Here is a 14,182-nt window from a genome sequence, read left to right as displayed (position 1 = left end):
TACAGCGCCCCCTACGTGTCGGTCCCCTTCTCTCTCCCCTCAGATCTAGCGTGTCACTGTTCATCACCCTAAACACTGTGCTGTGGGTCCACGAGTAATTGTTAGTAGATAAAAAATTGATAGTTGATATAGAAAATGATATTTTATAGTGGTAGTGGGGTATAGGGGAGTATTTAGGGGGAACCGCTGCGGGAGATGAAAAAATAGGGGGGAAAATAGGGGGAAAAAGTGATATAGGGGGAAATATTTAGAGGTAACGGTTGCGGATAGCCTGAATACCCAGTATCTCTCGGTCCCAGGGCGGTGAGCTGAAGTGTGTACTGCACACGTACCCAACCATCACGCAAGGTCCTGTCTGTGCTCCTGTTCGCTACATTTAAGCGAGTCCCCCCTCACTCAATCCCCTCTCCAGGATCAAACGAAGAAGGTCTGACTGCGACAGATCACCGGGGAAAAAAATACTTACTACTACAGTACTACTACATAAAAGCACCTCGCTTAATCTAAGTTTGTGTGTGCTAAATGACAGGAACCCGCGCGCGCGCGCGGCGGAGCGGATTTCCGCGGGAGACAGCAGCATCCGAGCGGGATCGAAAGAAAGCCGCAAGAAACTGTCGTGGCCGCCCGGTCGGACGGGGGTGTTTTGGCGTGTGCTCAATTAAAAACCAGGGCGCCCTGCCCCCCTCGCCGGCCTCGCGTCTTTTGCCAGGACAGGACGACCCAAAGAGATGCTAGTGAGAGAAAAGCCAGTCCAATGACTGAAAGCTATTATGCCTCTGCGCATGCATGTACCTTTCCCCAATTCTATCTTGCTCTAATTTTCTATCTTTCTTTAGTTTTCTTTTGGAGAATACTTATGCCTGAAGTTACTGGCAGTGGTGGGAGAAGACAGAAGAGTACCAGGGGGGTGGTTGTGCTGCAGCCTGCAGGAGCTGATAGCGTTCAGTAGCACGTAGGTATCAGCCGAGGCTAGCTGAAGTGCGCCGCCCGCAACGCCATTACCCATCACGGGGCGATGGTTTGCGAGACTGATCACGATCGATCGGCTTCAGTGACCACCGAAAAACTACAGCACAGAGCTGCATCCACCATCAGGGCGGGTCAGAGCGAGACGTCAATTCTTTCTTGCGCACCTATCTAGCGACTGCGGAACGAATATTCGTCCCCCCCTACCTCCTGGTCCTGGTGACTGACGAGTTTTTTTCGACTGAAGATGCCATGGGCCCTCCTCCTCGGACAGTCAAATTGAATTGCTTTGCTTGAAATTAACCTGAATAAACAGGACGCACAAAGCAAGACCAACTGGCTGAATCTTGAAATCCTACACTAATACTCTCTACCCCTTTGTTTACAGATGAATTCGTCGTCAAGGGTCAAAAAGAGAACAGATAAGGAGGCATGATTATGCAACAGATAGATGGAGAAGTAGGTAGGTGGTATGGTAGAAACAATGACAGGATTATTACCCGACCGAAATCAGCTCTGTTCATTCACGTGCCCCGGTATATCATCTGCAGGCGGATGGAGACGGATATACGAGGAGGAATGGAAGTACGTACATCTCAGAGCCAGGAGGGATGGACGCCGACGGTACATACAAGCAGCGAAAACCAAAGAACAAGAGAGAGAGAGACAGAAAAAAGAAGCCAAAATGAAGCGGAATCACTAGTACCCCGCACCGCAGCAACATCATCGGAGCTGACGCGCGCGGCGGCCTTGATCTACCACTAGAAGCCTCGGCAGAGACGGAACCTGCCGCCCCACGGCCGCGGCTGCGGCCGGAACCGGCTGTGCCGCCTGGGCGCTGGCGCCGGCGCCGGCGCCGTGGTGCGGCTCAGCATCTCCCACATCACGTGCACGTCCTCGTACTCGCACGTGCTCACCTCCTGCCGCAGCCTCCACAGCCCTGCAACAAGCAGCAACCAGCGACGGGGTCAGTCAGCGGAGCGCAGCGCAGACGGGAGATTGTACGGGAGCCGCCGACGAACGCCGAGCCTCGCCCTCGCGCCGTACCGGTCTGGCGAACCCCGAAGCGGGACGCGACGCCGAGCCAGGCCCGCCGCACCGGCAGCACGACGCGGTCCCACCAGTAGCCCATCGACAGATATAGATCGCCGTCGCCCCCTACCGACGCCAGGCAGTCAGCCCGCCGGCCGGCCGGACTTGCGCCGCAGTGGACCGGACGGGACTACCCTAGGGCCTAGGCCTGCTCGGTCCTCCTTCTTGCTTCCTTCTTCCTCCCCCTCGCTGTGTGTCCGGTACTCTGGTCGGTCCTCTCCTCTATGGCTCTATCCCTCGTTCCCTCACTGGCTCACCCTATTTGTACGCGCGGGGGGGGGGGGGGGGGGGGGGGAGGAGAACCGCGAGGCACCGACGCTCGCGCTCAAGTGACACTGACGCGGTGGGCTCGGACCGGGAGTGGTACTGCACTACTGCGTGGGGCACGGGCGTCAGTCGGGCTGGTGGGTAGGGTGGTTGCGGGCAGTTACTTAACGGGCTAGGGCGGGCACGTGCCGTGAGGCGGTAGGCGGCGTGGCACACGTCGGCGCGATGCTGATAAAGCGGGGCCCAGGAAGAGAGAGGGATTCATATTTCATGGGCGCGGCGGGTATGTGGCGGAGGCGGTTGAGTGGTGGTTGCGGGTGGAACCATGTCAGAATGTGGAAGGAGAGTTAGGTCACCCGCGCGAGCTGCTGTGCTGTGTTGGGCTGGGCCCAGAAGCCTGACGTCTGCGTTGGCGAGACGACAGAAATGACGATACAACTAGGTGGACTCCTCATTAGTTGTAGGCTACGACTACGAGTACGTTTAGCTCAAGCAATTCTTGCTTAGTCTTTTCCTACGGAGTGTGGGAGAGAGCTCAAAGAGGCTGTTTGCTTCACTACTAGTAAATCAGTTTTTTTTATTAGTTTTGATTCTAAGAGCATCTTTATCGGTGGAGCTGGATCTGTTTTCATAAATATTTAAAAAATCGGTTTCTTATGAAGGATAATATAGAGGAAGGTACAAAAAACTAATATTTTCAGTTTTAACTAGAAAAATATGAGGAGCTGAGAAACAAAAACAGCTTCTACTGAAAACAGTCTTGTAAAACTGGAGCGATAATCCCGTTGTGCCTGCCTCGGCTCGGCTGTGTGCCTCTGTGGTTGGCTCGCTTGCTGGGCTGCGTCTGCGCGTCTGCATCAGCGACGAAAAAGAAGCGACCGCGGTTGCATCATTGTTCAAGCCTCTCTCTTCACGAACGCTGTGGTCCACCGTCCACGCGCATCGGCAGGGAGGCAATCCGGTCCCGGCGCTTCCTTCTTTCCGCGACGTGGACCAAACCATCATGGCCTGCCTGCCTGCTGCCACTCGCCGGCTTTTGGCCGCCGCGGCTGCATGCGTCCGTGATGGGATATTGGGATCCGATGCCGCGTCCGGGACGGGGCTCCAATCACAACGTGGCACGGATACGAGCGGCAAATAAATGAGAAAGGACCCACTTCACTTGTTCCGTTCAGGAGATTTTTTTTCCCCCTTTCTTTCTTTCTGGGCACATGGCGTCCCTAAACCGATGGACGTTCCGTCGCGATCACACGGTACGGAAGCGGGACATGTTATCGCCACACGATTTACAGAAATCAGGCGGCGCCTTTCATCTAGGTGAGCTAACACTAACCAACGTGGTGGGCCGAGCCGGTTTAGAGTTTTATTAGTGCAGAGCCCACGTCCAAAACCACTCGTTACACACCCCTAGAACTTGCAAACCCAACCCTACCCTCTCCATCCCAAAATCCGCCGCAAAACCCAACCACAGCATGACGAGCGTGCCCAGAGAGCAATGCCCTTGAGCCCCCCTAGCCTTCATGGCAACACGAGGGCTCTCTGGAACCTATCGACCCGCAGCGACGTCAGCCAACCAGCCATCGACGGCCGAGCTGTCACCGGTCACCGTTGGTGTTGCTCGCGTGCACATGCTCAACTGGTTGTCGTTCTTGCAGACGATGCAGGCGACGGCGACGGCGTCTACGCACGTGGCGCGACAAGTTCCACCTCCTCTCCTCGGACACCGGGAGGAGATCCTCCGATCGACCTCCGGAGCACGGTGCCCGCGCCCGCGCGAGGCTCAGCAGCGCCACAGCCTCGCCGCCCCTGATGTCGTCGTCGGCCATCTCCAGGCCACGCGTTGCTAGATTAACGACAGCTGCTGTTTGTTAAGCCAAGCGATTCAGCGAGTAAAAAAGATGTGAAGACCTGAAAGCACAGGTCGCGTGTTGCTAGCTTAACAACAGCGCTGCTGTTTGTTTTCAGTTTAAAATCGATCCGAACAAGCAACGCCGGTTACGGACACGGACTCATCCAATCAAATGCGTAACAACAACAACAACAGCATGCCAATAAAAGGTTAGAGCAAGGAGAAACAGCAGGCAGGGCGGATCTAGGATGTTTGTCGGGTCAGCCGACCCCTATAAAATTTATAAATCATCTAGAAAAACACTGTTAAAATTAAAGAAAATTTGTATCATATAGCAAACCTGAATTTGCTGTCCGGACAAAATTTTTGACTAGATTCGTCACTTACCGTAAGTACCAGTCTCAAGGGTAGCGCCAAGATTACGGCATAGGAGGGACCGAATAATTTATCAAATACTATAAGGTGAAAAATATCGTAGAAAATATATGCATGCGTATATAATTTACGTGCAACATAGACAATAAATTAATAAAAAATACTTACACCATATAATTGTATATTTATTAACTCATCAAAATAATTTACCTCTACGATGATCGGTCAAATTAAAAGCTTCGATTATATCATGAGAGCTGGTCATAGCTATTAATTCTATATCAATATAGATGATCAAGTAACTTCACATAAAAATATCTCTTATTTTATTTTGAAGATGTATTTTGATAAGTTTTGTAGCTAAAAGGCTCTCCCAATGGTTGCAGTTGAGACGGCAAGGGTGACCATTAATCTTACTAATTCGTAAACCATTTGATAAATGGAACTTTTATGTAATTTGAAAACAGGGGGTTTTATCAAAAATACAAGTGATCGTAATGTATTTGGCTCTAAAATGGTTGCATAATCAAGGTGAAGCATCAAAATCGTCGCGCACATAATAACTATCCGATGACAACTTGTTAGAAATTTAGGTATTTCCATTTTTAATTAAATCCAGAAAAACAATGTGACATATGTGATGACATGTATGTGCATGTGTGTATAACTACTTGCATAAACAATAAACAACAATGAAACATGCAGAAATACAAAGAACGAAATATACCCTATGAAGGGACCGATGCTCAAGGCACTAGTGGCTCTATTCACACGAGACATCTCATGTATTTGTTCGATGTAACCATACGAAGTCGATGCAGGAAGATGTACGCAGTGCAGTCTCTCGAACGATTGCCTTGAGGCAGTCGTAGAAAAACAACAGTAACGTTCTTAAAGATGAACAACAAGTCGAGGATGACGTCCACCATGAAGTAGCCGAACGGATCAGTAGCGAGAAGTCGTGAAGACGCTTCCCAAAAATCTGATCGCCGCACACCCGACAGATGTATCTCTGCGCACGATGATCTCATAGGCCTGCTCTCCTAATCTCACTGCGCTCGCAGAAGAAGATGGGATAGTAATGAGTTATTTGCAATTCACGTAAAATGAGAGACAGGATGCTCTGCTTTTTATAGCAATCAGGAAGGAGGTGGGCAGGTCAGGTGAGGGAGAAGAAACGAATGCTTTACAGACTGAATCGTTATTCCATGCAAGTGTTGTAATAAACAAAAACAAGACGTTAGTCCAGACAAAAATGCTCAACCGTTACAGGTATTCGGACCAAGGTTCGATCTACTGCCATGGCCCGATCTATCGTGCCACGCCCCGGTCCGGCCTGACAGCGGTGACGCGCGCGTGTAGCAAGCCCTCTATTCTCTATCAACTTCTCAATAGATGCACCCACAATTCATCTATCTAAGTTGATTGCCATTTTCGTAACATTTAGTATGGTAGTAAATAGTTAGCGCACTGTAGCATTAACGTGAGCCTTTGCTTTAATTTATCATTGAATAAATATTAATTGGGCTAAGCCCATATTTATCCAACACAACTTTGGACCGAAATTCATCAATTTTATTATTAGCAATGAATTTGATGCCTCAAAAATGCGACAAACCTTTACTTGGATATCGAAATTTATTCTGAAGAAACAAAATTCTATGTTCCATATTATGTGTACGGGAGGGACCGGAGGGTCAAGGCCCTTGTCTGCCTGCTTGCCCGCCCCCTGTCTCCCCTCATTGCAGGTGCGCCAGCCCTGTGTCTCACGCTCGCGCCCGGGAGCTAGTAGGCACACAATGGCACCATCGCACCACGGCTGTGGATGGATAAAACGAGGCGAAACAAAGAGTTCAACCAATTCGACGAGTTGTTCCTTTGGGGCGTAGAAGGATGGCAATGACTCCACCCGATGGGTAAAAACTCTATTAGAGCATGGGTATAGAGATTTTTTATACTCAAAAATATTTTGTTGGGTCATTGTTATACCCATCGAATATGGTGGGCATGATTATGTTCTCTCTTACTCAATATCCGCTGCCCGGTAGGTAACCCGCCAACATATGACACGTGGGTTCAAATTAAGGGATTTATTCTATCTCATGCATGAGCTTGTATGTCGTTGTCATTTAATGCTAAATGTTGTTGACCTTGTGATAAAATTATATTAGGTTCGTTAAATTTATCATGCTAGCACAAAGATAATATATTATTTTAGCATTTTTCATTATTGATGAGGTATGAGGTTTCAACGTTTTGTATTCGATACTTTTGTGATTCAAAATAATAATGTCTATTGTAATGTTACTGGGTATGGGTACCCGCTGCTCGTGGTGGGAATGAGTATGGCATAATTTTATATCCATGATAGATAGTGGGTATGGGTATGTGGAATTTTTTCTCTAGTGGATATGACATAGCTTTGTGTGTCCATAGGTATCTTTAGGGCTGGAAAATTAGCTCGAGGCTCGCGAGCCGGCTCGAGCTCGGAGCGGCTCGGCTCGGCTCGGAGCGGCTCGCGAGCCTCGAACGAGCCGAGCCGAGCCTCTTATTCGAGCTCGTTTTTGTAGCGAGCCGAGCCGAGCCGGCTCGCGAGCCTTGCAAAAACGATCAATTTATGGAATAATAATGAATATTAGATAATTTTATGGATAATACCTCATTTTTTAGTCTTTGATGATGAATATATAATGTTAATTCACCAAATAATGCAACGATAAGTACCAGAATATGGCTCGCGAGCCGAGCCGAGCTGGCTCGCGAGCCAAGGTCGAGCCGAGCCGAGCCTCCTTCGCCAGCTCGTAAAATGGACGAGCCGAGCTCGTACAGTCACCGAGCCGCACCGAGCCGAGCCGAGCCGAGCTCGGCTCGGCTCGTTTCCAGCCCTAGGTATCTTACCCACTTCCTAGGGATGAAAACGAGTCGGGAAAATCTCGTACCGTCCCGTTTCGAATGTCGTTTTTCTTGATTGTTTTCAAATTGTTCGAGAACCGATGAGAAACGGTACAAAAACAATTTAGGTAGTTTTCTAATCGTTTTCGTATTTTTATTTTCCGAGTCGTGATGATACCGCTTTTTACCGTTTTATATAATATGATATTGTCAGGTATCATAATTAGGGGTACCCTGATTGTGCCCCCTAAACATACCTAACACCCGAGTACCGAAAAACCATAAAATATGTTCCCCGAGGTCAAGCAGGGTTGAATCACGATTCGCCCGAGGCCCGGCTCAACGGTCGCTCAAAACTACGCCTCGCCCAAGCCCATCCTCGGGCGAAGGCTGCGCCCATGAGAAATACTCGACTCGCCCGAGGTCCCCTTCACAGAAAAGCAATTTATGTCTCACCCGAGATCATCTCGGACGGAGGACAACCTCGAGACCAGCCTCGAGCAAAGATCTCGGGAACCATGAAGACGTGCGCATTAAATGCAACGATACAAATATCTGCGCCACGTGACACCGCAATCAACAGAGGACAGTCCCATCTACTTTCACCAACTATGATAATGCACGCCCGTGAATACCGGACACTGCTCTACCACTGATGTCACTGTTCTCGAACAACTCCGGATGGGACAAGCACATGTCTATGCGCAACCTCACCCTTGGGAGAAAATTACGACTCACCATAAGAACAACTTCAGCCTCGGGAGAAGACTCCGCCTCGCCCGAGCTCGGCCTCGGACAACTGCCCTCCCAACAGCCACCAACTCCCCGCGAATTCTGCACACTCCAGCAGCTGTTCTAACCACTCTCTACACGACTGCATGCCCCTGTGCAGGTCCAACCATGGCCTTGGGAGGAACCTCCGCCTCGCCCGAGCATGGTCTCGATCTAGATAACATCGACAAAAGGACGCCCGACACCACCAACCCCTCCGCAGAGACAGCTAACAATGGGATGGCTATAGAACTGCAGGGTTACTGATAAGTCTACTTTACGCCATACGAGATGAATTACCATGTGCTTTTCAACATAATTATCACTATTTCAACAACTACGACTCGGAAAACACATCGACAAGATAGGCTCGGGTACGCGTCCTAGCCCCCGATCCTGGCCTCGACTCTGCTTGGTCAAGATGCGGGATACAAGGGTCGGACGTCCTTCCCTTGAATCCAAGGCAACCGCAAGGACAAAGGCCATTCTGGTGGCCATGTCGCTACAGGGCTCGGGCTTGCCTCCTCTCCCATTACGACAAACTTTGGCTCTTCTGGGATCCCTCCTTGAGGCTATAAAAGGAAGAGTCATGGGCTTCCAGGGGAGGAGAACAACACTTCACATTTTTCCCTCCACGACCGATATTGGCACTTGCCTCAATCATCCTCAGAGACTTGGGATCCACCCTCTCTCTCGACTAGCTTGTACCCCCTACTACAAACACTTAGATGCAAGATAATATATATATACTCCCTCCGTTTCTTTTTATTTGTCGCTGGATAGTGTAAAATTGTACTATCCAGCGACAAATAAAAAGAAACGGATGGAGTACCATCCTACCTCTGCTGGAAGTAGGGCATTCTATGTCCGAACCAGGATAAATCTTGTGTCTTTTGCATCACTCATCTGGACTGGGACACACAATACTTATTCACTGGTTCGTTAGGACCCTCGGGTCAAAACACTGACAGATATACATTTAGCATATAATTTATAATTTATTTAAATCATAGACTTTTGTTACGTTCAAGTGAATGAATACGAGAATTTTTTTATAATTACTCTAAATAAAATGAATGATGAATAAGAATTGTTTGTGTATTTTAATATCTTAAAAATTAGACAATACTTACTTTATTATGTATTTGTAGAAACTATAAAATGTTTATTTTTCGACTAAAGTTTATCATTTTTGAATAACCGATAATTCTAATCCAGTCTTTCAATTGTTGGTTTTCGGTTTTATTTCCGTCTTGATCAAAAAATATGAAAACAAAAATAATTTAGTTATTTTTGATCGTCTACAGTTTTCATCACTGCCACTGCCATCCCTATGGCGTAGGCGTAGCTGAAAAACCCTGCGCCTTTTCTGCCGTCGTTTTCTGGCGACTTGACTCGCGTGGGGGTCTGTGTTAACATACAACTGAACTGACAAGGCAATCTCAGATTTGAACAGCTTTCCTTACAAGGATGATGTAAGGTAACGGCCCATTCGTTCCGGGCCGAAAACACAGCGAAGCAGATCGGCCCAGATCGTGCGGAATGCCTGTCTTGCCGGTTGCCGTCTCTCTGAAGCATGAACCGGCCATGACCATGACTGGCTGACGACAAAACTCGCAATCAAATACGCGTGCGGTGGCGACCACTGAAATTTCTAATCCAGCGCGGGCACCAGTCGCCGTCACCGTCACCGTCACATTCTATTCCACCGGTCCTGGCTTCCGTCGTCCGTCCCACGCCACGCCACGCCACGCCACGCCAGATCACGCCATCACGGTGGCTCTCCTCGCATCTTCCTCCACTCGTCTCCTCCTCCCCTCTCTCGCCTCAAAACAAGGAAGGGAGCAGATGGAGCCGCATCATTAAAAAAAGGACACGGAAACTTAATCCGATCCACCAAACAAAAATCCCTGTCTCTCGCGCAGGGCACCGCCACGCGCGCCTCATCCGGTACCGCCATGACGAGCGCCTCCGAGCTCTTCATCGCGCGCCGCGCCGCCCGTGGGGCCCGCCTCTCCGACCCCGACCCCGACCCGGACCCGCACCCCGTCGCGCTCCGGGACCAGCATGGACTCGGCGGCCGGCGCCAGCGCCGCGGGTGCCGGCCGCGACGCCAGCTCGACGCCGCCGGGGACGTGCGCCAGCACCTGCACACCGGGGCCCCGCCACCGCGTCGCCGCGGATCGTACACCGTGAGAATCCGTCGCCCCAGTCTCCCTCCCGCTTGATTAATTATTGTCGTATCAGTTGTGTTGTGGCTGGATCGGAGAATCACCGGCGCTGGCTTATACAATTCGTGGACACTATTAGGATTAGGCTCGCGCGGAATTCAATGATGAATGGAAATGCCGATTTTATGATCATGGTTACATAGCTCGGGAAATGGGTACCGATAGGGATTACGCACTTGCATTTGTTACCGGGGTTGAACCTGTGTATTTTTTTTGCCAACATACTGGGGTTAAACTTTCAACGTTCTAATTGGTGAAATACTGAAATGTATCGGATTTGTAATCCTATCTGAGATTCTGAACCAAGCTTCATAATCCCACAGGCACTGGACTACCATGTTGCACAAAGAGTGAAACGACAAACGAGCCTTGTTCATTATAGTAGCAGTGATCGAGCTTGGCATCATGTAGTCCTGACGGCTTTGTGCGATTGTAGCTCTTCCGCCAGTGAAAATTTCGTAGATGACGCAGGTTCGTTGCTAGTTCTGGTCTTGTGGATATATTTTTGCGGGAAACATTAGTTCACAGTTTTCTTAGGTCATGTTTTAATGTACTAACTACTAAAATTAGCTAAAAACATCCAAACAATCTAGCTAATAGTTAGCTAACTATTTGTTAACTAGCTAATTGTACTAGCAATTTTTAGCCAACTAATTATTGGGCACGACTAATATGCAAGCAGGTAATATGTGCAAGCACGCAAGCAGACATTTTGATCCGTTAGATCTAGATCCAACGCTATGTCATATTTAGCACTTAAACTCTTCCACCACCACCTGATATAGCTTTATAAAAAAAACTCCTAACAAACCACAATTGTATTTACCGTTGGATACAGATCTAACAGGCTAAAAAGTCTGCTTACACGCTTGCACCTAGTACCTGCTTGCATATTAGTTGTTGCCCTAACTATTAGCTTTTATGCATTCAAACACCCTCTTAATCAACATACCTAGTACCTGCTTTACTCTTTATCCTTTGAACTCCACTTGAAATATTCGATTCATCATCCATGTAATTTGGTATTTGGGGTGTTGGCTATGTGTAGTTGTAACTTAAAATCATGGCCGAACTGATGCACATGTTTGCCCTTTTGTTATGTACAACTCTACACCAACCCAACTTCATTTCAGGAATCCTGCCATTGGCTACCATTTTCATCCTCATTGTTTGTGATGGGCCATCAAATGAATTTATTTCTCTGTTTTGCTGTCTGCAGGATCAGATCTTATCCTACATAGACAATAACAACTTTGGGGATTCTGCATCTCGGAGGAACAGACTCGATAGGCTGATGTTCAGGACAAATGAGCGGCTTCCTGGTGCTGTACTGCAAGCACAAGCACGTGTCCTGGAGAGACTCAGAGGCATTTCTCTTGGTTCATCTGCCTCCAGGCCATCCATCTCATTAGATGAATTTTCCGCTAACGATGTATTTAGAATCATCGACTTCAGAAACAGGGAAACGTGGCATGAGGCAAACCGGCCCCACTCATCGTCGTTCCACCTAGGCAGTGAATCAGATGAAGAAAGACCAAACGTCAGCTCCGTTAACTCCAACCGGTCAACTGGACTTAGCAAGGCGGCTTTCCTGCGTCTGCAGATTGAGATTTTTGAGGCTAGCAAAGATGATAACAGAGAGGCTTCACCAGAATGCTCTATTTGCCTTGATGGATTTTACGACGGAGATGAGCTGATAAGGTTGCACTGTGGCCACAGGTTCCACTCGACATGCTTGGAGCCATGGGTGAGGAAATGTTCAGACTGCCCATACTGTCGGACAAATATACGGTCACAATCCTGATGGCAAACCCTTAGTTCTGAACAAGATTATAACCACCGCGAAGTTCAACTGCTGTAAATTCGCTGTTGCGGGCACCGCGTTCCAGTTAGTCTGGTGCTCCAATGGTTGCGTGTCATTTCTAATATACTGAATGTTTTGTGTTGTTGTGTGGCTCAAAGAGGCATATGGTGTTGTGTGCTAGTGGAGGCTGATAGCAGTATAGCTTACAAAGCACCCTTTTTGTGTGTATGCAGCTACGGACAAACAAAGTAATCATGTTCTACTGGCGGACGCATGACAAAATTAAAGGTGAGGTGACACAATAAAATAAAAATCATTAGATTAGACCACTAGATAAAAGTAGTATGACGGAGCGAAGTGACCCAGTGAGAAAGCGAGGGCATGTGATACCGTTGTGCCAAGGCAGAATCCCATCGATACCCTGACCATTCGTCGGTGAAGACGGGAAAGTAAAGTAGCAACGTTGCATACTGGATTCCGACGAGACATGAGCTAACGAGAGCTAACGAGTGACGAGGAGGTAAGGTGACGTTGGCAGTGGGCGGGTTAGGTTACCCACTAACTGATCAGTCGATGACAGAAGGAGCGAGCAAGCCACTAGCAGGCCAACGCTAGGGAGGGAATCGAACGACTTAGGTGAGAAGTGAGTTGAGTAGCAGAGCGCAAAAAAAGTAGATGAAAATCTAGTTTTTATTAGATTTGATCCCAACTACTGTATAAAAGTTTATGTTATGGTTTCTAGAATCGGGGGACAATAAGATTTCTGTTTGGCAGGGGTGCTAGCGTGGACCCACTCCGAATGATGCTACGTGGGGCTCGAAGGTGGATCCGAGACGAGTGGTTTATACTGGTTTAGGTCGAAACCCTAGTCCAGTGTAGTGCTAATAGTAGTATTGCTTGGAGCGTGTTACAGTTGGGTGCTTGTGTGAAACTGTGGGATATCTTGGATGATGGGGGTTATCTTGCCCTTTTATAGCTTAAGGGTAGATATTACAATGAAAACTTGTATTCTATTGGGGTGGAGTTCGGTCTCCTGCTTCTAGGCCTCGTAGCCCCTATGGCGTTGTCTGCTGGGTCGTGTGTCATTGTAGCCCTGGTATGGCGTCGCATCTCGTCCGTTCGTCAATGGGTTCTTGTAGCTATTTCGATATAGACGTAGCGGTGCTTGGTGGGTCCGGACGTGTCAATTCAAGGTAAGGTTTAGGGATGTCATCAATGCAGCTTCATCTTCCGTCATTCCTTTAGCGTCACCTTTCATCATGCGCAGACGTATGCCTGGTACAACGTATTGCTCCATCCCTTCTGGCATATGGATCAATGTAGAGACCCCAATGATGAGGTCTCTGCAGTTGGGGTTGTCCGATCCCACTGGTAGCGGGTATATGTATTTAGCGTCGTGCTTGATAGAGACCTTTCGGTACCATTTTCACGGTCTGGGTATGGCTCGGTAATCGTTTGTCCCATCAGTAGAGGTGTTGGCCTGAGAGTTGGCTGTCGTCTTGCTGGTTACTCGGTGGACAGATTGGTCGGTAGCCTCGCCTCACTGGGTTGCTCGGTCGGTCGGCTTGTCCCCAAGCAGGCAGTTAAGCTTTGTATCCGTCTGTTTTGTCATCTGGAACTGTGCACGGGATAATTGCTGTTGAATAAGCTTGGTGATTCCCTGTCCTGAAACCATTGTGTAAGATACGTCACTCTGCCACTGCTGCTACCGAATCAACGTCGAAGTGTCTGAGTGTTGATTCCTGGCACAGTTCTGCTAGGAGTAGCCGAGAGTAACCACAGCTCCACCATTGCTCCTGTGGGAACAAAAGGGTGAACACCCTGTAAACACCTAGTTGCTCCTTGATAGGGAATGATCTTCCATTTGTTAGAACAGTCCACTCGCAGAGGACTATATCGCTGCAGCCCGTCCATGCCCACGAGCAGATCAAACAA

At 48.6% G+C, this 14,182-nt stretch overlaps 2 protein-coding genes across 2 annotated transcripts; one reads left to right on the top strand and one right to left on the bottom strand.

The window, feature by feature from the left end:
• Positions 1–1,534: 1,534 nt before the first annotated feature.
• On the bottom strand, positions 1,535–2,292 carry LOC100278514 (uncharacterized). Its single transcript, NM_001428403.1, has 2 exons — positions 2,014–2,292; positions 1,535–1,906 (listed from the first exon to the last, which is right to left on the bottom strand). Exons 1-2 carry the CDS (start codon positions 2,096–2,098, stop codon positions 1,728–1,730), a joined length of 264 nt encoding a protein of 87 aa, NP_001415332.1. The 5' UTR covers positions 2,099–2,292; the 3' UTR covers positions 1,535–1,727.
• Positions 2,293–10,088: 7,796 nt separating this feature from the next.
• On the top strand, positions 10,089–12,426 carry LOC100216754 (putative RING zinc finger domain superfamily protein). Its single transcript, NM_001143156.1, has 3 exons — positions 10,089–10,404; positions 10,767–10,914; positions 11,663–12,426. Exons 2-3 carry the CDS (start codon positions 10,906–10,908, stop codon positions 12,245–12,247), a joined length of 594 nt encoding a protein of 197 aa, NP_001136628.1. The 5' UTR covers positions 10,089–10,404; positions 10,767–10,905; the 3' UTR covers positions 12,248–12,426.
• Positions 12,427–14,182: the final 1,756 nt, after the last annotated feature.

The sequence above is a fragment of the Zea mays genome, chromosome 9, assembly GCF_902167145.1.
Source record: "Zea mays cultivar B73 chromosome 9, Zm-B73-REFERENCE-NAM-5.0, whole genome shotgun sequence".
NCBI lineage: Eukaryota > Viridiplantae > Streptophyta > Magnoliopsida > Poales > Poaceae > Zea > Zea mays.
The sequence above is the reverse complement of the archived record's forward strand: the minus strand, read 5'-3'. Positions and strand labels throughout refer to the sequence as shown.

Bases quoted from the DNA above. Each gene is read 5' to 3' on its own strand.
- LOC100278514 (NM_001428403.1), bottom strand. From the start codon at position 2,098: ATGGGCTACTGGTGGGACCGCGTCGTGCTGCCGGTGCGGCGGGCCTGG. The intron at 1,907-2,013 runs GTACGGCGCGAG...TGCTTGTTGCAG, and splicing joins CTTCGGGGTTCGCCAGACCG to GGCTGTGGAGGCTGCGGCAG.